The 25,953-nt window shown below is 26.9% G+C and overlaps 1 protein-coding gene across 2 annotated transcripts in view; it reads right to left on the bottom strand.

The window, feature by feature from the left end:
- Positions 1 to 25,953, bottom strand: part of LOC107436527 (Ecdysone-induced protein 78C) — a 164,126-nt gene that overhangs the window by 25,070 nt on the left and 113,103 nt on the right. For both annotated transcript variants that reach the window (XM_016048288.4, XM_016048287.4), the window contains exon 2: positions 24,720 to 24,844. In XM_016048288.4, coding sequence (XP_015903774.1) covers positions 24,720 to 24,844 — 125 coding nt within the window. The remainder of the gene's footprint in view (positions 1 to 24,719; positions 24,845 to 25,953) is intronic.

Raw genomic sequence — 25,953 nt, 5'->3', positions numbered from 1 at the left:
AAATTGCAAATCAACCTTTGAAAAATAGTTTAACCTATGATCAGGTCATTTGAATAATTTTAACAGTCGTGTTCCGAAAGTGAAAACATCAGTGGGAAACTTTTATTTTTTATATTGTTTTTTTTTATTATTATGTTGCACAACCTATAATAGGTGGCCTAAAAGTGGTCAACAAACCCTTTGAACTTGGCCAGTAAATTGTCTTAAATATTAAAAAAATATGATATAAAAAAATTTAAAAAGTGATTTTTTTTACCCGTGGTCTAACCATAACAGTTAAGTTAGAGATCTAGTTCAGCTTTTCTAAAAGTACCGGAATTGTAGTAATTTCGTTTATAGTAATGAGTTCAGCATTTGTAATGAAATGTAATTTTTTACGAGTTTATAGAAATAATTTAAAGGGAAAAAAAAGAAAAGGAAATCCCCAAAATAAATGTGATTTCAAAAATTTAACCACAACAATCAAATTTTCTAATACTTTATTCGTGATTTTAGAAACTAATTGTACTTTCTGTAAATAGTGAATGTTACATTTTCTGGTTTGTAATTTATTTTTTACATCTTTAAATTTTTTCGTTGCAATACGTAATGTACTTTGAAATCTTGTTACTGTGCACATTATTGAGATTTATTTCGATAAATTATTTTTGTTTTATTTATTCTTCATTATAAGCATGATAAATTCGCTTTACATGTGCAAAATATGTACACTTTCAAACAAGATTTAAATACACTTTTACAAAAACCGTAAAAAACTAAAACCTTCAAAAATGTAACTCTTTTTTTTCTCCTTATCTTGAACAATATTTTCCGTTTCTTCGCGTAACAAGTGGATAATTCCAGATGTTATCATTGTTTCTTTACAAAATGTCTGATTAAAACTTTTTTATTTCGACTAAAATTCTCTGTTTTTACCCAAAATTTTCCTTTTGACGAAGGAAAACTCCACCTAAAACCTTCAGATATTTAGCTTTTAAATAGCTTTTCCCTTGAACAATATTTTCCGTTTTTTTCACAAACGGAGAATTTACAGAAATTTCCACTGATTCTATACAGAATGTTTAACAATTCTGTTTTCAACTTTTACGTTAGCATCCAGCATTTTTTTGACCACGGAAAATCCGTCAAAAACGGAAACCTTCAAAAATAAAGATGAATACATCTGTTTTTGCTTCTCTTCGATGATAGTTTCGGTTTCTTTTAAGTTAATAGTTTCACCAAGTTTTTTTTCCATCCGAAAAATTTTTGAGGAAAGAGATAACACTGACTAAGAGAATACAAATGAATTTCAAACCCGAAATTAATGTGAAACACATTCAATAAACTTTAAACTTATTACATAAATTTAAAAATATTAAATCAATTTATATAACTTAACAATACTGAGACAACTAAATATATCGATGTAATCAGGATCGCAAAAAAAAAAAAACAGATTTAGGTAAAGTTTAATAAGTCTTAGAGAATATGCAATTATCATTTATTAAATAAACCCAAAAGCATGTTTTTTTTAAATACTATTCGGTGAATTCACGTTTAAATTAAGCATGAGCCAACCATTTTAATCTAGCTCACAAATAATCTAAAAGAGCCGTCAATCAAGCGGCCAAATTGACCAGGGGCTCTCTTTTAGAAATGGGTCGAAAGTTCAATAATGTTTCCACTTTCTCATCTTTCAAAGGAAAAAAAGAAAATTTAATTAATGAAAACACCACTTTCAAACGGTTATGTAAACATTTCTACGCCACTTTTTTCCCATCTTGAATTTTCTTTATGGGAAATATAATTTTACCCAATAACAAGATGAGTTGTTTTTTTTTTTTTAACTAAATCTATTACGCGTCTTTAAGAGGAAAAAAATTTTCAAATATCAAAATGAAAATAAAATTATGAGATAACTTAGGATTATGCAACGGAGAAGTTCTCCAATAATTTGTTTTTCATATATTTCAATTTTTTCTTCCAACAACAGAAACTTAACGGCATACTCTATGTTTAACTGAACTCACTTTTTCTTTTCTTTTTTAATTTTAAACTTGTAATAGACGTCCTCTAAAGAAGAACTCGTATGAGTGCATTCATAGTGAAGATCTTTAGAATCTTTAATGAAGATCTTTAGATTCAAAAGATCTTCATTAAAGATTCATTTAATGAATATCTTTAGTTCTTTTATGAAGATCATAATGAAGATTCATTGAGATTGTTTATAACTAACAATTTGTGTCGTTATTACTTGGAAAGTGGTATAAGTCGAGGCTTTTAAGGTTTAGTGTTTGAGTAAAATTAAAATTTTATGCGAGAGTTAATTAATTTAGGTGATATTTTCAACACTACAATTTTATAAAACATCAAAATGCAACAATAATTATTGAAATCGTGAAAAAATAAACAAACGACTTATGTCAAATTGACTTATTCCACATTCAAAAATAAGGGCTCATTTCTTTCTTTTAAATACAAGTTCTACTTCATAACTGCTATATATTCGTAACTGTTACTTTATAAATAATGTATGAAACTAATAATATAAATAATATTTTTAAACCTTTTCTTCATAATTGATATATTTTTTGAAATAGTACTTTAATGCATCTGGTCTATAGCATTTTTTTTAAAATTTTTGTAAGCTTTCTTTTTCAACAGCAATACAGCAAATAACTGTTTTATAAAGGTTGCCTCGTTAGTTTATAAACGAATCGTAACTTATTGCTTGTAAATAAGGTATTGAAGTGATTTTATTTTTGAAAGGAAATAAAATTTTAGAACATTCTTTTTGGACCTTTAATGAAAAATACATTCTCGAAAAATAATTTTATTAGTGCAAGCATCAACTCAACAGAATTCGATGCTTATGTTCTAAATGATCCTCTTCAGACAGAAATAGAGTTTTGCTTCCTCCAATCATTATGAAATTTCAAGGTGTAAGTAAATGCTCATGTATTTTTATATTTTAACGTATAAACCTCCATATTTTGAATTAAACGGTAGACCTACTAGTATGCAAACTTTTGATAGAAAATTTACACCTTAAAATTTTATTACATGTATTTTAAATAATTTAAGGTGTAAACCTATATATTTTAATACTTTAAGATGTAAAACTCCATATTTGGAGTTTTTAAGGAGTAAACCTGCTAATGTGTAAATGTTTCAAGTAAAATTTCAACCTCAATTATTCAATAATTATTATCAGGTATTCAATTATTATCAGGGCCCGCGCTAATCATTCGCCATCTCGCTAAGCAATAAAATCGTAAGTTTAGCGAATAACATTATGTTTTGGCGAATGCTTTTTTCCACTGGAAGGAAAAAATATATATTTAGCCCGATCCTCAAAATTGAGTCAAAATGAATCAGTATTTTTAATTCGATTCTAGTAGTTTTCGGTCGATGCACCTCATAACCAATTAGAACTGGGTCAAAATAATATTAGCCTTATACAAATTACAGTAAAATAGTTTCCTAGGGGAAAAATTAATCATAAAATCTTTTGAGATTTTCATTAGGCGAAAACTTTCGAAAATTGGCGAATACTTTTACTATTTGGCAAATTTACTGGTTAAATTAAATTGAAATCCTTAGAGCAGGCCCTTATTATAACCTTGTATAATATTCACGATATTGTTACACTCGATATATTATCGATAGCTGTTGAACTGTGTAAATCAGAACCTGACGTTGTTCCACGTGTTGGCGAGCTTAGCTTCATGGTACCAATATTTCTAAAGTACTGGGTTTCTTTTTATAAATAGTTTATGATATTTTCATTTAAGGAATAATAATATTAAGTTTGAGAATTTAAAGTTCGTGATCACAAAAAATGGAAGCAATTATTGATTATTATTAATAATTAGTACTAAAATGTTTTAGTGTTAGAATTAAATAAATTTAAAAGCCTTGAAATTGGGTACTTGTACTCCAAGAAGAAGAAGAAGACCTTGCCACTATGTGATCTATGTGACCTTTGCAAAAAGTTATACTGTTACTTTTAATCAAAAAACAAAGTAGAAATATATATTTAGAATAAAGGTTAGTTGTAAGTTTTGGAAAATAAATTTATTTTCATTGTAAGTATAATGGTTATTTTTCGGAAATATTTTTTTGATTTATTTATTTTTGTTTGATTTAAACGTAAATTCATTCCGTTTTATATAATCGTAACTATGATATTTATTTTTTTAGGAATTAACTTTTGATTTCCTTATTTTTACTTAATTTAAATAACGTATCAAACATAAATTTGTTTCTCCTCCTATACATAAGAATTTATTTCATAAATATATTTTTAATTTATTTTATTTTGTTTGATTCATAAAAAAAAAGTATCGAACATGAACTCATTTCGCCTGGCACCCAAAATAATCATTTTCATAAATATATTTTTGATTTAGTTACTTCAGTCTGCATTAAATAAAACCTTTTTTTTTATTCACACAAAAGTTTGATCGATTTCAACAACTCATCAAATTTTTAAAAATTTCTCCCAACATTCCATTTTTTATTTTATTTAACTCAACCTACATAAAAATGGAATTCACGAATTATTTTCTCTGGAAGACTTTCACCGAAATACCGTTATTTCTCATTCTAGGCATGTTTTGATACGTGCGAACACACCGAACAACCCTTTTCCTCGGCGCGAGAGAAGAAAATTGGATTTTCCGAAGGGAGGACGGATAGCCCTTCCTTCTCAGTAGGTCACGTGCCTAGGTCAGACCCAACTATGAATTAACTTTTTTTTTTCTTTTCTCTTCGGGCGATGAGTTGACCTCTATCTGTCCATATTTAGAATTACCTCACATTTAATTATTCATTCAATCTTTTTGATTGTATGGTATCGTACTGGACGTTTACTGAATAATTCCACGCAGAATTCTTCTTTGACTTTTCGCCAAGCGAAAAACATTTCGAACTATTTTTCGTGACTTTATTACATTAAATCTCGAGGAGAATGTTTGCTCGAGGCAATAAAAAGAATATCTCATAATACGATGTTTTGTTTTCAATAGAATTTTATTCTTAAAATTATTCATTAGTTATTTAATATTTTATAAATACGAGACCATAAAATTTCCTAATTATAAGTAATTCATAGAAACTCTGTGATTAAAGTTATAAAAAAAAATATGTAATTGAAAGTAAAGCTTTAAAATATAATTTACTTCATATAATAGTAAACATTTGCAGATGTATATAGTAATAATAAAATTTGTAGCAATAGTAATAGATTACATAATTTAATTAAAAATTTGTACAATCATGAAATCAATAGTTAAAATCGATGAAAAATATAATTAACTTCATATAATAGTACAAATTTGCAGTAGTATACAGTATAGTAAACTAAACTATACTGTCAGAAAGTTTGTAACAATAGTAATATATTATGTAATTTAAATAAAAATTTGTACAATCATTAAATCAGAAATAAAAATCGATAAAAAATATTTAACATAAAGATTTTTTATTATTTATAAATAGGAGTGGAATTGGGAAGGTGGTATTGGAAATTGGAGAGAGGAATTGGGAATTGAGAATATTCCCTCCTGTCGGAGTTTAAGTTTGCCCTCCCATTAAAGACAATTAATTTTCATAGAAAAATTGGTGCAAATAAAAAATACTGAAAAATAGAGATCGATTATACCATCAAATCTGAAAATCCATCTCTGGTTGACAAATTATTTCCTAAAACTGTCAGAAAAATTTGTTCAACGTCTAATCATAATGTAGGTACCATATTATGGTGCAAAATTTGCTGCCAGTTTAATATACGGTAAAATTAATGGTCACAACCGGCTACAAGTGGATTAATATAACAAATGTCGATTAAAAAATTGTCTGACTATTTTTTTAATGAATATGAAGTTACTATGAATATTTTATATTATTCTGAAAATTGCTTGCTCCTTAAAATATTTCTTCATTTTAGAACTGAACCTTGTAACGCTTGTTATGTTTTGAGAAGGAATTCAAAACAAAAGCTTTACATTATTCATCAGTTATCAACAGTTTTTTTTAATCGTTTACATTTTTGAAAAATTGACCATTGTCAAAACTCTCACAACTGNTTCGAACTATTTTTCGTGACTTTATTACATTAAATCTCGAGGAGAATGTTTGCTCGAGGCAATAAAAAGAATATCTCATAATACGATGTTTTGTTTTCAATAGAATTTTATTCTTAAAATTATTCATTAGTTATTTAATATTTTATAAATACGAGACCATAAAATTTCCTAATTATAAGTAATTCATAGAAACTCTGTGATTAAAGTTATAAAAAAAAATATGTAATTGAAAGTAAAGCTTTAAAATATAATTTACTTCATATAATAGTAAACATTTGCAGATGTATATAGTAATAATAAAATTTGTAGCAATAGTAATAGATTACATAATTTAATTAAAAATTTGTACAATCATGAAATAAATAGTTAAAATCGATGAAAAATATAACTAACTTCTTGTAACAGTACAAATTTGCAGTAATATACAGTATAGTAAAGTTTGATATTATATAATTTAATTAAAAAGTAGTACAATCATGAGATCAGAAGATATAATTAACTTCATGTAATAGTGAAAATGTGCTGTAGTATATAGTAATAATAAAGTTTGTAGCAATAGTAATAGTTTACATAATTTAATAAAAAATTTGTACAATCTTGAAATTAGAAGTAAAAATCGATGAAAAATATTTAACGTAGAGATTTTAAATTATTTATAAATGCATTGAGAAGACATTGAGAAGAGGTAAACGGGGAAAATATCACCCTCCTGTCAAGGTTAAAGTTTGTATGGCTGACAAATTAATTCTTAAAACTGTCAGAAAATCTGTTCAACGTCTGACCATAATGTGGGTATCATATTACGGTGCAAAATTTGCTGCCATTTTAATAAACGGTAAAATTTACTGTCACTACCGGTAACAAATATATAACAGACTTAATATAACAAATGTCGATTAAAAAATCGTCTGACAGTCACCACTTTTTATGTCGAAAATGCACCCCATTTACATTTCATTATTATTTTTTAATGAATATGAAGTTCTTATGAATATTTTATATTATTCTGAAAAATGCTTGTTCCTAAAAATATTTCTTCATTTTAGAAATGAACCTTTTAATGACTGGTATATTTTGAGAAATAATTCAAAAGAAATGCTTTACATTACCAACAGTTATTTTTAATCGTTTGGATTTTTGAAAAAGTGACCACTGTCAAAAATGTCACAACTGGTCAATAGCTAAATTTTTAAAATTTGACCCAATATGAAACACTTAAGACATGTCTTCTTTCACGTTGAGCCTAAGTTTTCAAGTTATGCAGTTTAACTTAGTACCGTATGGAGCAAAATTGAACTATATTACAGTTCAAATCGCTTCAATATATCTATTCCTTACAATAACATGGTAACAATATTTGTCTCAGCACTGTAAATCATGGATACTCAAATATCATGAAACTTCCTCTTTTGACGAAACCGTTTCCTGGTATATGCTCCGAGCGAATTTTTCGTTAAATTGGCGAAATAACTATCGTCATTTCTTCGATGAAACAAATTTCGTCAAAATTAAAGAAATATTTTATCAAAATTAAAGAAATAATTCGTCGTTTTTTTTATCAAAAAGAAAGAAAAAAAACTAGTAGTGCTTAAAGTATCCAACGTTTCTAATAATCATTTTATCGTGGGCACCATATAGGTGGATTGATGTCGCCCTAACAACACAAGGACAGATAGAACAAAGAGATAAATTACACCCATGTCCGAAACGGGATTCGATCCCGGGATTTCCCTGGCACGAGGCCGACTCCTTGACCACAGTCGGCTTTCTTTGTCACTTTATTTTCGATCGTCTAGTCTTCATTCTAGTTAACCAACTTCCACAATGTACACCGATGAGGTTTGAAATGAGGAAGCATTTTCGTCATCTATTTGAGAGTTCGCGCTTCGTCACAAATCACGTGATTTCGTGACGAAATTATTCTGAAAATTAACGAAATATAGCTTAAGGATTGCTGAATCATCAATAGCGAGAGTTTCATTTCTAAAAGTGAGATGATACTAGAGATTCTAACCAACCGGTTAGGGAAAACGCGTTTTTCAATAATATAAATATACATACTCTCTCTCAGAGAGAAGTAGTAGCGTTTTATTTTAATATTATTAATATTTAAAGTTATATTTGCAGTAATATTCAAACTTGAAAAACAGCATTTAGGCACCACCTATAGCTGACATAACTTTTTTTTTTTTAATATTTTGACCCCTCCTGCTCTCTGTCACAAAGTGTCAAACTTCCTCTTACCCCTTCAATCCCCTTGTCACACGTTACGTTATCTTACAGAATCATCTACCTGTTGTTGACAGCACTATATTATAGCATATAGTTCATATTTTACTATTAAACATTAATTATGTGTTTTAGTGCCATTTGTGTGAATGAAAATAATACTGATTAAATGTATTCTTATTTTAATAAATATATTATGACGAAAATTACATAAATTTATATAAAAAGGCTTAATTTTCTGATTTTATATGTTTTTATTTTAATTAAAATATTTGAAATCACCTTTGTCCTCACTTCTTGCGATAAACTCTTAAGGTAGCATTTTAAACTTTATTTCCATTTTAAAAATTATTTTTATTATAATTATTGAAAATAAATACAGTAACGCACCATTGTAAATCAACTTATAAATGAATAAAAAATCGTATAATCGTTACTTGAAAAATGAGGTTTATATTAATAAGATAAAATGCTGATTTTTTTTTTCTTTTAAGTTTGTGGTATACAATTTCATTAAATTACAGCAGTTTTTTTAAATACAAATTCCCTTTGATGATTTAATAATATATTTCGTGTCCTACTTTTATTTCTTTAACCGCATTACTTAATAGTTAAAAACAGCCAAACCGTGAAGGGTATTAATTAACGTTAAGCTAATTATACATAACAAAACATATTCAAAATAGAAAGTTCTCTAATAAACGGATTAATTATCACGCAGTGTGATTTGAATGTTAGGTCACTTTCTTTATATCAATGGTAACAGCCATCGGCAGTTCATTTTAATCATTTTTATGTAAATGTTTTAATGGCGTAAATTTCTGTACTATTAAATCTCTAAAAGTTAGAAAGTTGATATTCGAATTTAGGAAAATATGTCAATTTTAAAACATTTTAATAATAAAATTCTTAATTGCTCAAAACTGCTATTTTTTTTAACTTTACGTTAACTGTTTTAATAGTTACCTTTTTTTACATAAAAAATGCCTATATTTACTTTTTTCAATTGCAATTGTCATAATTTTATTGGCTTAAGCATATCTTATTAAAACGGCTACATGGGCTACTTTTATAAATAGTTATTTGTCGCATTCATTCATCTCTAAAAAGCAACAAAGTTATTCTAAATTTCGTAATTATATTTTTAAGCATGGTTCTTTCGTTTTTCTACTCTAAGATTCCAATTATTCCGATTCCAATTCCTCATAACTTCAAATCGTGTCATAGTAAACTAGATACGAAATAAACTAGATCATTATTTTGGATCATAGAAACAATTTAATAGAACGAAATTTAATAATGCTTTGATTAACTTCTGCTTCAAAACCGAAGCTAAGCCTAAATCCAAAATTGAATCGTCATAATTTAAAACCATTTAGAGCAATGCCAATTACAGTCGCAGTTTGATATGTTCATTGAAAAGATCAATTTTACGAACGAAAAACTGTTACAACAGGGAAACATCAACAACCGCAATAACTACGTTCCGATTATCATTACTTTTTTTTTTCCTTTCTTTTTTTTTAATTTTTTAAGGTTGTTTAGAACGTTGTTTTTCTCGTTTTCACTATACTCCCCTCCTTTTTTTTTCATTTAAAAAAATCCCTCTCTTTTTCACTTGTATCAAATGGCATGGCCTGAATCGGTGTGCCCAATTCTGTGACGTCATGCCGGCGAAAATAGGACGGATGCATTAGAGTTTTCTGGTGCACGTGACGGATTCAGGCCATGTCGCCAAAAGCCTCGTTGAAAGTGAAAGTGAACGTCACGTGAGAAAAAGGAAATTATTTGAAGATCGCAAACTCTTTTTTCCTCGATGGCTGACTGCTTATTACGGAAGATTTCACTGAATGTCGCCTTCTTAACAGGAAAATAATTTGTTAGATGGTAATGAATTTTTTAAAGGACTGAACACGTTGTAAAATGCTATTTTATTTTTAAATTGACTGTTTGTTTGATTCTTAATTTCAATATGTTTCAAGTTTTTTTTAAATTTTTCACACATAAAGCAAATGTAGATTCAACTAAATAAAAGTTCTTTAAAATATCTAATTTGTTGATACATTTATTTTAAATATAAATTTTAATTGATGCTTGAGTACAAAGTTTCAGAATGAAATAGAATTTTAGACATATGATTTTTTTTAATGTAAGTCTTTAATTTGCATCAACAAAATTTTACTTGAAACTGAAGAAATTGTTTCTGATTGATTTCAAATATTGATTTTTAAAGAAATATGTGACTTCCAGCTTAATATGACAATGAAAAATACATAAATTCTGAAATCTCATTGCTTCAGTTGTTCAGTATAATGTCTAGATATTTCGAAATAGATGTATCTTAATTCTAGCGGATTATTTAAATTTTTCGTATTATCAAACGCGCTAGGCATATCATTCCAGTGCATTTGTAAAAAAATCTACGCAAATTTTTTAAAAATTTAAATTTAAAGTCGTCACATTTTTTTCAGCCCTGTCTATTTCATGTAGGAAATATTTGAAGACTTGCATAATATTTAAAATTATGAGTAAACAAAAAACAATGTAAAAAATGCCAACTTTGATGTTGTTTAGTCACTAAAAATTTTTTTCCAATTAATATTAAAATGCTATGAATTGAAATTTAAACTAGTGAATTTGTCTACAAGACCTGATAATGCATTTTCCAATTCATTTAATGAACTTTAAATTGACTTAATTCTTTTTAATGGGGTATTCTATTTTTTAAAAAAATTCATTCTAAGGGATTTTCTACATTTTTAATTCCTTCTAAACGACGTTCTACGTTTGTTATTACATTTAATTCAGTCTAAGGACTTTACAACAATTTTTAACTCATTTAATTCAGTCTTAGGAATCTTCTACATTTTTTAATTCATTCTAAGAGGCAAACAAGGTCTGAACAAATTAATACCGTCTTGTTTGCAATGAACAAAAAGGTTCTTATTATTCGTACTGATCATAAAGATTAGTATTGGTTGTGCATTAATTAATCACATAAGAAAGTCATTACTGGTACTGAATGATATCGAAATTTTAATATCGTAGAGTATCGTCAGAAAAATCGGTATTTCACGATAAATCATGATATTTTCTCAATTTAGCAATTTTGCATTATTCTTGCAAAATGCTTTTGTGACCTGAATGAAATTTTTCTTTAGTCATGATAATTTTATATTCGATAACTATTTTTAGTAATTATACTCACGATTTTATCATAAGACATGATTTTTTAATATATCATGAGAATAAATCATAAAATATCGTAATAATTATCACATATCGTATAATTATCGTAACTATATTGAGGATGCATGGCAATACCGTGCAATACTCTGTTCATGATTGCTTCAACCCAACTCCATTTCTTGCCAAAACACGTATTTCTGCACAAATCGCTCCAAACATGAACCATACTTAAAACTGTATTTAAATAGAAATTTTGGCTACTCCTACTCCAACTTACTTCCAAAGCAAGCATTTTGCTCTAAAATATAACTTGCTCTAAAAGCAATTATTTTTTACAGCGAAATTGAAGGAATAAGATATTGGTGTTACAAAATTTGCATTAAAATATCACAAAAAAATCTTTCTAATTACAATTCTAGTAGAGAAAAATTATTGTTCTAAGCTTTGGAAAGCTACAACCACCGGCGACAACTTAAAGAGCTTTCATGTTTTTTTTTTAAGCAATTAAATCTTTTCAAATATTTTTTTACAAATAGACTCGTAACGCGAAAAGATCGAAAACAAACAAATTAATAATTATGTAGATTACGAAATCGTATGCGAGCATTATTACTGCAATAATATGCTAAACATATACTTTTCTTTTTGAAAAATGTATGTTAATGAAATCACATGACCAACTTTTACTTTCATTAATGTCAATCAGTATCAAAATTCAATAATATCAACAAGCTTTGCTGTGCAAAAGATTCGTTCTTTTTTCCACAGTAATTAGGTCAAACCTGTGGCAACAAACACACCTGGTTGAGCATTATTCTTCGAATATCTTGCTCCTGAACTCAATAGACATCATGAGTCACCGCAAACGATAATTTGCAGTTTTGACTAAAAACAAGCAACAAGTCAGAAGCAGTATATTTTAGCACACTGACTTTGAAATTCAAAATGGCGTGCAAAGAGAAATTAAGTAAACGGTGTAAATATTATACTATTATTATTTAGGCTAATCGGCTTTCCTTTTCAGTGTTTAGGAATCAAAACAACTCTAGGAAATGTATTGGAAATATAAAATTAAAGAAATCAGAAGTACTTTTTGTTCCAACCAATACATGTGGTATAAAAATGACAATAAAAAAGAAATGTAGTTCTACAATTTTCTCAGTTGAAACGAAAAGTATTTAAATTGAAACTCAAGAATGAAATAAAATAATAGCATTTAATTATTGTTTCGTATGAAATATTATTGAAAACAATCTGTGGAAATTAAGAACCAGAACAATTTTAAAAACATTATATTGATAATTTTACATAAAGAAACACTTTATTTTTTAATGTGTTTTAGAAAGCAAAAAAATATAAAATCAACTAAATTTTGAATAATAATGTTTTACAAAAATGATTATAAAAACTTTGAGGGAATTAGTTTGTTTCACAGAATAACGTCATTCTATAATTTAAGTGGTAAAAGCAAACATTTACATTTTAAAATAAATAACGTGACAGACATAAAATAACAACAGTGAGATAAAAATTTGATTATAAAATATTTTTGGAAATAAAACTTTTATTCTGTGGTTTATTTCATTCGAAAAAAAAACCACATTTCAAAACAAAAAAATTTTGTCTATAAAAAAAAGTTTTATAAACGTGATTAAATTTTGTTAAAAAATAAGTAAAATTTCAGACAGAATTATTTTATTTTAAGATTTATTTAATACTTAGCAATAAACCAACTTCTGTAGCAATTTATAAAACGTGGGACATAACATTTACTTATCAAAGTAAACAGTGTAAAATATAAAAAACATGACAAGAGCCTCAACATTTCGAATAAAAAATATTTTCGCTAAACATTTAACTGGCTTATATGAAAACAAAACAGCTTATTTTTTTAAAATGGATTCTAATAAATTCTTAAAATGTCTAAAAAAAGGTTAAATTTCGAATAAAAAAACAATACAAGATATCCTTAGGTTAAGTGCTTCAAACAAATGTTTTCAAAAAAACAGTAAAAAAAGTCATTCTTGTAAGATAAAACAGAGCTTATTATTCAGATAAGGCGCGTACTTAATGAAAAAGATACTGAACGTTAAAATCAAGATTCAAAAATTCTCTCAAAAAATTACTTAAATAAAAAGTGAATACCCTATTGTCGAAACAGTGAAGTGCGTGATAATAAGATTACGTATTCTCTAAAAGAGATTTTGCCGGAATAGGTGAAGTAAAAAGATGAAATTCAAAACGAAATGGTATTTTTTTTATGTATGTCATAATACTTGACCTCTTTAAAACAATTGAAGGTTTTGCGAAATTCCTGCTACTTTTAATGATTTTTCTTCAGAAAATAGACGTATATATTTTTTTTCTGCGTAGATTATTCAGAAAAAGGGTATATTATTTAAATGTGTGATTAATTTTCGATAACTACATAATTTATTTTTAATTTTAAAATAAAGCTAACGAATAATTTAACCCCTTTAGCACCAGAATGTAAGATCGTGCCAGTCTTCCTTTCATGGCTAACAATATCAGATATAAAATGGTCTTTTAGAACTCTAACGGCCCATGATCATACGGTCGGGATCTCAATACAGTACTTTCGTATTGCATCCCGTATTATTACGTATATATACTCTTTATGACATATGAACTTAAAGTTTCTTCTCCATTTGACGGCCTAAGGGGGGTTAAAAGGATTCAGGTTAAATTTTTGGTGACATTAACAATTAATTAAAAAATTGTTGCCACATGTTTTTTAGTTAACAAGATATGAAATACGTGATTGATCAAATTTAGTAATAAAGCTGCATTAACATTTAACAACGATTCTAAACAATTGAAAAACGGAACCCCGAATTTTGAAACATTATAATCAAAGTTTTTTAATTATTCAAAAATATGCATTGTGGCAGCATTTAGTACAAAGACACAGTTACGATAGCGTTATAAACCATTCAAATTACAAAACTCCCATAAAAAAAATTACGAAAAGCTTAATTGCCAATATATGCAACAATTTATTCTAATAAAAACAATAATTTAAAGCTGAACAATAGCAATAGATTAAATTATTGCTTTTTAAATTAAGAAACATATGTATCATGTAATTATCGTTTGTTGAAACTAAAATAAATAAAATAAAAAATCCTACAAAACGCATTTCATACTGATCGTTTGCTTACGGCAAATCACGTTCATATAATCCACTTTCGTTCTTTCATAACATTTTGTTTACTTAGGATGAACCTCGTTTATTATCGTTTTCATCTGAATTTATTTTTCTGGAAGCTAAAGTATTTCACTGGACGTGTAATTATTGGCAACATCATCGCGTGTACCGTTACAATGGTGATAGAACAAAAAAAAATGAGCTCTTCCTTTTTGTTATGACCCTTTTTTTCGTTCCTTTCTTTTCTTCGTTTATTTAATAGAATGACCCCTTTTCAACAACTTTAGGAAATGATTACATTGTAGGAGTATATTCATTATCAAAAGCATACTCTCTTTTTACATAAAAATAAAATCGTCTGCAAATTTGTAAATATAGTCTGCCACGAAAAAATAAATTCATAAATTAATAACATATTATTAAAATTGCTATCCAACCAAGGAATTATTTAAAAAAATAAATAAATAAAGTCTTTATTAATGAGGTTAAAAACAACGCTAAACCTCTTTGTTAAAATTTTGCGGTACTACAAAAATTGTTTGCTTTATTTTTAATCTATAACTTCAACCGCATATACTTAAGAAACCAATATAATGAGAATTTTGAGAAAAATTACAGCTTGTTTGGATATATCTGCGAAATAAAACTTTAAAACTAAACAAAATTTAAGTAAGCTGTAATTCTTAAAAAATTCTTTCACTTCTTAAAGTCAAGTTATAATTCTTTATAATTTTTACTGAATTTAATTCATTTCTTAAAATTAAAATTATTCTAAAATAATCTTCTATAACTAAATCTTAAGTGTGAATCAATAAAAATTTCATTAAATATCAAAACTTTTCTTCTTGGATTCTTTTACAATTTCTAGAATCGGTCTTACCAATATATTTATTTTAAATAAATATAAATATAATAACCATTGCTTCTGAAAAATATTTTGAATATTGTATAAAAAACAGTTTTTAATATATTTGAAATTAAACTACTGAAAAATACTAATTCAAATCTAATCAGTAACTTCCAACATGATTTCTTTGAAATAATTCAGTAGGAAAATACTATCTATTCTCATGAAATTCGAACTCTTATATTTTCAAGACAAAAAAATATATTAAAATTAGATACTATTTGTTATTGGAAATTTTAACGTATGTATTTTTGGATTTCATTATTTAAAAATTTGTATTTAGGGACCTTTTGCTTATGTATACGCCAGAAAAGAATTTGAAAGGAATATTGTATGTGAAATTGATGTTAAGTAATTTGAATAAAAATATTTTAAAATTTAAATTTTGAAAATTTTAAAGATTAAATGAAAAGGTAAGATGTAAGGTCGGGGTAACATTAAGGTCATTAAAACTACTTCTTTGAAAAAAATAAATAATAATTTTGAAATATTATTATCCCCCTTTAATTTGTGTATAGAATTTTACCTAAAATTACAAGAAAATAAGATTTTTTAAGCAATATTGATAGATGAATTATAATAAAAATAAGAATAATGTAGTAAACTGATTATTGTAACTGCATGCTTATTTCAATAATTATTTATTTTAAAAAACATATTAATGATTATAAATAGCTGTTTTCTAGTAAACATAAATAAATGGACATAATATAACGTATGAACTACAGAATTTTATTATTCGCTCTCTCTGCATTTGAAAAATAACTCACTAAGAGTGTTTTATTATTTATTAAAATACATTTCTATGGGGAAAAAATTCTGTTTATACAACGATGAAAACCCCTTGCCTTTAGGTTTCATAAAAATGTTTATTTTAAAAATGTTAAAATATGATAAACTAAAAAATTGGAGAATTTTCTTATATTCCATTGATTTTCTGAGCAATAACTTGAAGAAAGCAGAAAGTTTTATTTATATACAATTAATCATTAATCTATTTTGTCTAGACATTGGTTAAGTGAGAAAATATTTCAAGTAAATTTCGTCCCTATTCCAAATAAACTTAAATCACGTTTAAAAATAAAGAATATATCAGTACATATTATAATAAAAAATAAATTAATCAGAAATACTGCCATATATTGTCATAATGAAAGAATAAATAATAACTAACTTTTTCTTATATCAGGAAATAATTATGTGGTTATTTAGTAAGCATTTAAACAATAATTCCTATGAACAGTAGGGAACTGATAAAAAGATATCAGATGCATCTCGATTAGATAAAATATGATTGGATAAAATATATATTAGATAACCCCTTAATGCAGATGGGACACCGGTGTTCCTTTTATATACATTCTTTTTTCTGACGAATCTAATTATAAGTAAAAATATATTTTGGAACTTTTTAATCATAAAAAAACAGTACATTAGTTACTAAGAAATCTGTTAGATTATAGGAATTATACTTGTACTAAGATTCAAAATCCAAAATTATTTAATATTTTTTCATTCATATTCAGATATTTATTCATGCTTTATTTCATAAATTAAAGAAATTTCAATGATGAATTAGATCTAAATAACTGTATATACATGCAAATAACGAATATATAAAATTATTGAAAAATTATTGCTCGGAGAAGAGCAATCAGTTCATACTTGCTAAGGGACACACGTTTCCCTATTTGCGCCTAACTATCAGATTTCATAATCATAAATTATTACAATTCTAAATGCAATGTTTTTCAATTACTTTGACCTAAATTAATACAAAATTATGAAAAAATTATGAAAATGTGTTTAACGAAAATTTTGAAAGGGAAAAAAGGTGCATTTTTACTTATAATTAATAACGATTTCAACTGAATAGTCTATACTGTAAAAAAAAATTTATAAAACTACTAAACGACTAAATAATTATCTCAATATATCTTTCATTATTCATTTATATTTTATTTATTTATTGGTGCTTCTTGATATTTATTTAAATATAGTTTTCGTTTGGCAAAATTGAAATGCATTTAGAAAGCACCATAAATGTACAGAATAATGTGAAGTCATGCTGTGAAGTTTATTTTTTGTTAAATATCGTTGTGTAGCTTATCACAATTTCACAATAAGCGCGCACAAACTCAGTAAGCTAGTTTCATAGCTATATTGCCTGTATCCTTAGAAAGCTATAAAAATCCCCTGCCTGCTGCCCTACCAGAAAAAGATGAGAAAATACTTAATGGTACTTTTTGTGAATAGTGTTTTTACGATATATTTATACCATCAGCCATTCTGCAGTCTAGAAGGTACGTTAAATCAGTTGGTGTGAGTTAAAACATTATAGCTAGATTTAAGCAACTGGATTGTAAAACAACTAACTTATTGAGGATAATCGAAAATGTATAATTTTGTTTAAAACAAATGGACTGGCATTCAGTTGTAAAAAACCTACCAATTAAGTTTGCATAAAAGAGAGCTATTGCTCTTGATATTTTTATCTAGGAGACGCCTTTGCACCTAAGAATAGTTTTATTAAAAGCTGTTTTGGAAACTTTGTTCTTTACTAAATTTTTATTAACGTAAATGTAAAGTTTAGACGTAATCTCGAGTATTATATTATTCAATCGTTTTAAATTTCAGCAAAAAGTTATCAATTAAAGAAAAACATTACGATTTTCAATCAGTCTCATTAGTTAGCAGATTGGAGAAATGACTAAAAAAAATAATTAAACAAAATAAAGATAAACAAAATATGGTTATAGGCGACAAATAGAATATTTTTATTTATAAGACTTATAACATTGCAAATAACAATAAACTAATATATTGCATTAACAATTATACAGTTCCTTTTTAAAATTACTAAGTTAGTGAAAGCTTTGAAAAAGCTTACAATAATAATGATAAAATAATCATTGATCTTCTACCGCAGTGGTTCCCAAATAGTGTTCAGCGAGACCCTAGGGTTCGTGGTAGGCTCGCAGGGGTACCATGAATTAGAAATTTTTTTAAGCAGTTGTGTTTTTCGAAACTTGTCATTAAATTTATATTTAAATAATCTATATATCTAGTTCATCATTTGATTTTAGCGTATGCCCATACTGAAAATGAATGAACGGAAATATGATATTTTTGTCGAAATAAAATATTTCGTTGAAATAAAAAATATCAAAAATGTTCATCACAGAAACATACTTACTTCATCGCTGAATTTGATAATTTTTATTCTAAGTGAAGTACTATTGCAATGTTTCACGAATGTATTTTCTTTTCATTATTCATTCAATATATTGTTATAAAAAAGTAGATTTTTTTTCTTTTTAATAGATTTTTGTAAAAAAAAAAAAAAAAAACTTTAGGATTAATAGATTTTTTAATGCTTTTCTTTTAACAAGAATTTTAACTTAACTAATAATTTTAACTATAATTTTAACAATTAATTTTAATCATCAACTTTTAATTTTAACTATTTCCAAGAGAGTTCCGTGATAATGTCAGAGTTCTTAATGTATTGAATTTTAGTAATAACTTAAAATTAGTTCAACAGCCATAAAATCACACAAACCATCGTAAGTATGAGTTCTGGACATAATAGTGAAACTAAAGTAAATTATTTCCATCCCTGTCTTGAGATTAAACAGAAAACTTATCCCAATGCTCTATTACGTGCTGTACTTACGCACCTCTCGAGCCATATCTTGAGTATCGTATATTATTATTCAGTATAATACATTGATTAATACTTTTACAATTCCTAATTAAATTTATTCATTAAGTTTCAAGGTTCCACCAAAAGAAAATTAATTATTTAAAGTTCCATAGCCGAAAATAATTGGGTGCACCGCTATTCCACCGTATTTAAATACCTAGTAAAAGGCTTTATTAAATCACGTAATACATTATTTTTAAATACCTTAGAATTGGGGGGGGGGAGTTTACGTAAATAGCAAAAACTCACTGAAAATTGCTATAGAAAATGTATGTATTCCCGAAGAAAATCTAGTTAATATCTCTCAACTTAAATAATCAACAAATTAAAATATTGTTTAACTGACAAATGACTTGTAAATTACTTAAGTTATTTTAATTTTTTTAAAAAAAAAAATACTATTTATTTTCATAAAACAAAATGTGCTTTTAGAATTTCAAAATAAAGAGAAACGAAACTATCTAGATGTGGGTAAAAAATCGCTGCGAAATAATGTGAAGTAATGAAGCTTAATAAAACATCAATAAAATGATAACAAAGAGAAAGTACATATTTCTCAACAAAAGTGAAAGTGTTCATTACGCACATGCGAAGCACATCCACGTCAACATTGCAACACAGATGGATTGTAAATAAACTCAAAGAGAAAGGCCACATATCGGATAGTTTACTCTTACGGCAAAAAATCATTTTGAAATTCTTTTTGCTTTGCCTCGCTATACCAGGACACGCTTTTCACTGCCGATAACTGTCAAAGTATTCGCGGTCACAGACAATTTATGGAATTTTAGTGATACAGTGCTTTAGTTTCGACAACTCGAACATTCGGTTACTTGTATAGCGGGATTCGGTGTTGGTATGCAATACAACTTCGTGTGCAATGGAAAAATAATGTCAAACAAATATTATTTATATTACTATTGTATATTATATTTCATTATTGCTAAAATTAAAAAGTTGAAATTACGTCATTATTTTTTTTTGTCAGAACGTAATGGTAGTCTTCCAGCTGAAAGAATTAAATTTGATTTTGGCTACCAAATTTAGAGACATTTAATTTTAATATTAGGTTGAGATCAGTTATTATTATCTTAAAAACTGATTATAATTCTTATATTCAACGTAGATAAATTAAAAATCATGAATATTTATGTGACTTTGGCTACTAAATTTAGAGAAATTTAATCTTAATATTAGGTTGAGTTCAGTAATTATTATCATAAAAAACTGATTATACTTATATTCAAAGCACATAAATTAAAAATCATGAAATATTTATGTGGCTTTATTTAAACGTCTGTTTAGATAGTATAATTTCAGGCTATCTGCATTTTTTTTAATTCATCATTTTACTACCCATAACATAATACATCACAAAACCCTTGCAATATTGAAGATCTAATTTTTAATCTAATCAAATTTTTAATGAAGATCTAATAATTAATGATCTAAATTTCAGTTTTTAATAAACCCGGTTTAAATTGATGATCCAATTTTAATTTTTATAGATGAAATTGTTATTTGTTTATCACTAATTTAGTTTCAGTTATTAGGTGAAAAGGAAATTTATTAATTAAAGATTTAATTTAAATTTTAATCGATCTAATTTATTGATGATCAAATTTCAATCATTCATCATCAATTTACTTAAAAAATTTAATGCACATCCTACATACATTCATATAAAAAGATTACATGTGTATAGATATACATAACATACGGTGGCATTAAAAAGCTTAGAAGAGGTTATTTGATTGTTAACAAGTTTTACTTTATAGTTTGTAGATGATAAATTTATTTAAAGTTTACAGAAATTAACTTATAATTCATCAAAATGATTGTTCATGAAATAACAAAAAAGATACACATCATGAGTGATGATTATCCCTGTTGAATGTGTTTTTATGGATCAAAAATGGAGTGACCCGTAAGTCTACTAAAACCACTAACAATTAAACTAAAAATATAAAAAATAATAAGATTGGAGAATCCCCACTTGATTCGATTTAGGAAAGCACCTTGGGTTTTATTAGGCATTAATTGAAGTTAAAAAAAAACCTCACTAGTTCTTTTTATGCACCTGCTTCTATATTCCTATTAAATTTCGTTCTTCGGTTGTTTGGAACCAAAACAGCTGTCGCTTGTTTTGGTAAACAGGTACGGCAGCATCAAGATTATATATTTAGAAGAATGCTTTCATAAAAAATGAATAAACCAGCTTTGATATTTCATAAAAATATCGTTAAGTATTCATAAAATGTAAATCTCTTTTAAATACAAGATGTTTTCTAAGCTCTTAAGGGTTTTCAGAATAAATACTGCGAACATTTTTGACACTTCGTATTGATTCAGAAATATAATCATATCCTCAAAAAAAAATTCTAGCATGATAATATATTCTATAATATGTCTTACCAAAATAATGCCAGGGCTTCATATTATTGCAATTGTACAAAAAGCAAAAAAAAAAAAAAATAAATTATAATAATAATAATAACGGACTACCTTGAATACCATTTGATCTAATTATCAAATGATTTAATCATTGACTTTTCTGAAATTCGATTTCTCAGTAACTATTCAACCGATTTCGTCCAAGTTTTATATTTTGCCATGTAAAACAACATTCTTTAAAATGATGTACGAAATTTTTTGCCTTACAATTCAAACATTTTTCGATTATTATTGAATAGAATAATAACAAATAATAAATATTTACTAAAAGTTACGAAATTTATAAATATCGTAACTTTGTCGAATTTGTTTTTTAATTCGCCTGAAAAGATCTCGAAATATGGCGAAATTAAAATGAAAATTAACATTAAGGGGTAAAAATTTTAGATTGCTCTCTAGTTCTCTATGAGGAAAAGATTTCCCAAACTGCAGCTAACCTCTTTATTTTGGGGGTCGGATATCAGAATCCGTTAAAAAAAAATTATATGTTTTTACAGACACATAACGTTTTTCAGTCTGATATCGCCAGTCAAAGTGATCCTTGTTTTACCTTTTTTTCTTCTTTTTTTTTTTTGCACACTGTACATATTAACACAATTAATTCACAAATAATCCAATTTTAACAGGAATGACGAAGTAAAAATAATAACGAATATTCCATAATTTAAAAGGAAAATGAATAATCCATAGTTTAACAAGTGTCAGCTTCCTTTATTTCGCTACATTAAAATCAATTTCGCTAGGAACTATTCGTCTAAAATCAATTTATCAATTACCTTAGAATTTCCAAAGGCTAATCAGTGAGTTTTAATTTCAAGATCAATTTTAATTCATTTAAATTACATTTCAATCCCCGATTTGTTACGTTTTAAATTATAAATTTCTCGATCGATAATAATTATTTTACTTCTACTATTTCCCTTATAACATTCCATGTCTACCCATCCGGGCACATAACGTGCTGTTGCGGAAATGCTTTACTTTTAAGCCATTTTTGACCCTAATGTTTTTATATTGCAAACTTTTTTTTTTAATTTTAAATTATAATATTACTACGCTTATAAATTTGGAACAACTTCTTGTTTACTAAAAAAGAAATCCAAATTAAAATTTAACTCATTTCTTGAAAGTGTTCTATAGAAACGTTTTTGTTCAAATATTTCGTTTTACTATTCTAACAAGTCTTTCTCTATGACAAAATGCAATATGGGAAAAAAAGTACCCTTATCATCTTAATAGAGATAAATGGGGTATTTAGTTTAGCCGAAATATTTCTAGTTTGTTTGATTAAAGTTATCTAGTTCTTGTATTGTACCTTAGACACGAGTTTCGTATCGATTGTAGCCTAATTATTTGGCAAACATGTTTAATAAGCAACAACAGTAATTAATCACTTTAAAATCAATAACCAGTAATTTTTTTTTAAACATTGAGACAACGTACTAAAACCTAATTTAACTATTCATTTATTTACGGTTAGTACACTAAAACGCTAAATCCCTATCTGAATAACCAAACAGCAAAATGATTAGCTAAATATTTCTTTAAAACAGAAACCCAAATCAAATTAAATTAACTAAATAGTTTTCCAAACTAACTCAGTAATTAACTACATCGCAATCTAAACAAACTACTTATAAGTCACTAACTAATTGGTTATTTCACTAAATCATTAATTAAATCAAACACTATTTTATTAAACAATTGACTCATTAAAATAGTAATTGGATTACTAACTGCGCACTGAATTTTCATTTAATAAAACATAATACAGTATCTTAAACAATTTTCTAGGTTTAAATTATTAAACTACGTTATGTTAGCATTTCAGTACTACTAAGCTTAAATAATTTAAGCAATCTAATTAATATAAAGTGGTTTTAAGCTAAAATTATATACTATAGATAATTATTAACTAACTATTTAAAATAGATATGTTTTATGAAGAAATCGCTATGCAATTATTAAACCATCACAGTAAATAAATTTTCATGACATATAACGAATAAAATCCATGGAAAAAAATGAATAAAAGATTTTTATATATTATTTTAATCATTAGTAACTATTTACTTAAATTTAGTGAGACTCTTGCATGTACTGCAAAGAGATTTTATGCCAGGTTTTATTTTAATTAACTTCATTCCACAATCTCCCAGTTTTAGTACTGCCAAATGAGTTTTTTTTTAATAGGAAATCATTTACGGCACTAAATCTACAATAAAAATAAAGATAGAAACAGTAAAAATAGTTTTCTTGCATATTTAGTTGCATTTGAATATTTGGTTTTGGTATTATCAGAAAATCATGCCATTGCTTCTTTTATACTTAATGAAGTTCATCTAATTCATCATTCTGCAGTTCAGCGAGTGCTTATTGATACTGCACATTTGAAATATCAGACAAACCTCCTAACACTGGCTGCATGATTCAAAATGGAAAATCAATTTTTTTTTCTAATTAGAAAACTATCCTTCAAAACAACCGATAAAATTTGCAGATGATTGTCAACGTGTATAGACATACGATTAACATCAATATAAGGTTAATTTAAATGATCGATCAATCTATTTTCCACTTTAGGAAGTACTGATTTAAAACTGATTCCAAATTTATACGGAATTGGAGTCCCGCAGTGGACTGACTGATCGTAAAGACACGGTTCCCAGTAGAACACCGAAATCAAGCATCACTGACTGAGGTCAGTAAGTGGGTGGGTGATGATTTTGATCAGCCAGCTTAGAGACCGAGGGTGCCCGGTATCGGTCCTCGTTAAATTGTTCTTCCTTAAAGTGCTCAACTTCGCGCAGGTCGTATGGCTACCAAAGCAGGAGAGCCATCCCCTCTGCAGAGGATCAAAATTGCAATGGCATGTCATCGAATTATCCTCAGGGGAGTTTCCCAGGCCGTCGCCAATAGCTCGTTGTGCAGCTCTAGTGAGACGTAAATAAAGTAGCTACCTATACGGAATGAGAAAAGAAAAATAATTTGACTTACTTTACAACCCTCGCAAGAAGTGACGCCGTAATGATAACCCGAAGCCTTATCACCGCATACTTTGCACGGTACAAAAGCCTTTGTTGTCGAGCTGCTGTTTGAATCAGCTGCCGTAAAGCTTTGATCTAAAAGAAATAAAAATAAGTTAGTATTAATAATAAATATTAAAAAAATAATAAAATTGAAAGTCTCAAAGAAAATTCTCATTTAATTACATATATTTTTTAGCTGAAATATTCATTAAAAAAAATTACAAGAAGTGCATTCGAGTTGGATCAGAAAAAGATGCAACTCTATAAGATAACAGTAATTATATACTCTATAACGCATAAGAAGATGCAACTCTGTAATGTAATATAATGTATAAAGAAAATTTAGTACATCTTGAGTGTCATTTAAAAATAATAACTTATTCATGTCTATAGTTATATTTGTTCATAAGACCAAATTTCTGTGCAATTGTAATTAAAAGGAATTTTTAAATTACATATATTGTTCTGACTAATAAAATTACTGCGGTGGTCCCTATTGGTAAATATAGTGGAGGTACTGCCAAACCTCATGAAGATGGAAAATAACGGAATAAAATCACTGAGAATTAGATGTTCGTAGAACATCGTATCGGTATTTAATATCTAATGGGATAAAATTCCAAAATTACTCAACTAATTTTTTTATATCCCAATGGTTTTAGAAAGTTCAAAATTATTGTGACACTTTCATGGAGTTATATTTAAGACCTTTCCCACGATACGTTATTTCAAGCAAAACAATTTTATTTATTACGGCGCAGTAGTTGGTAACTCTTATGACCGGATTTTAATATCAAAAAACAATGACTAAACAATTGTCACTTTTTGCTTATAAGTAAAAACGAGAAAAAAATATTAAAATAGTAAAATATTTACATGCAATCTCAAAAAAAATCAGTTCAACGTTGAACAATGGTTCAACTTTGAGAAGGTGTGTGTTGTGTTCATTTTTCCTCTAAAGTAGAACCAGAATGTCTTGTTATCAAGTTTAAGAAACACGATAATATGATTCAACTTAGATCCATATGAAGCAAATTTCAGGTTAACTACTGGTTTAAGCTTACTTAATTGATTTAAGTTGCAGCAAAGTTGAACTTAAGTATGATTAATTATGCTAATTATAATTAGTCTGACTAAGTATGATTAATCATGTGCTATTTCCTAAATTGTACGAATTTCCTACAACTTTAATACAGTGTTTA

The sequence above is a fragment of the Parasteatoda tepidariorum genome, chromosome 6 (assembly GCF_043381705.1).
Source record: "Parasteatoda tepidariorum isolate YZ-2023 chromosome 6, CAS_Ptep_4.0, whole genome shotgun sequence".
In the NCBI taxonomy this organism is placed as follows: Eukaryota; Metazoa; Arthropoda; class Arachnida; order Araneae; family Theridiidae; genus Parasteatoda; species Parasteatoda tepidariorum.
The sequence above is the reverse complement of the archived record's forward strand: the minus strand, read 5'-3'. Positions and strand labels throughout refer to the sequence as shown.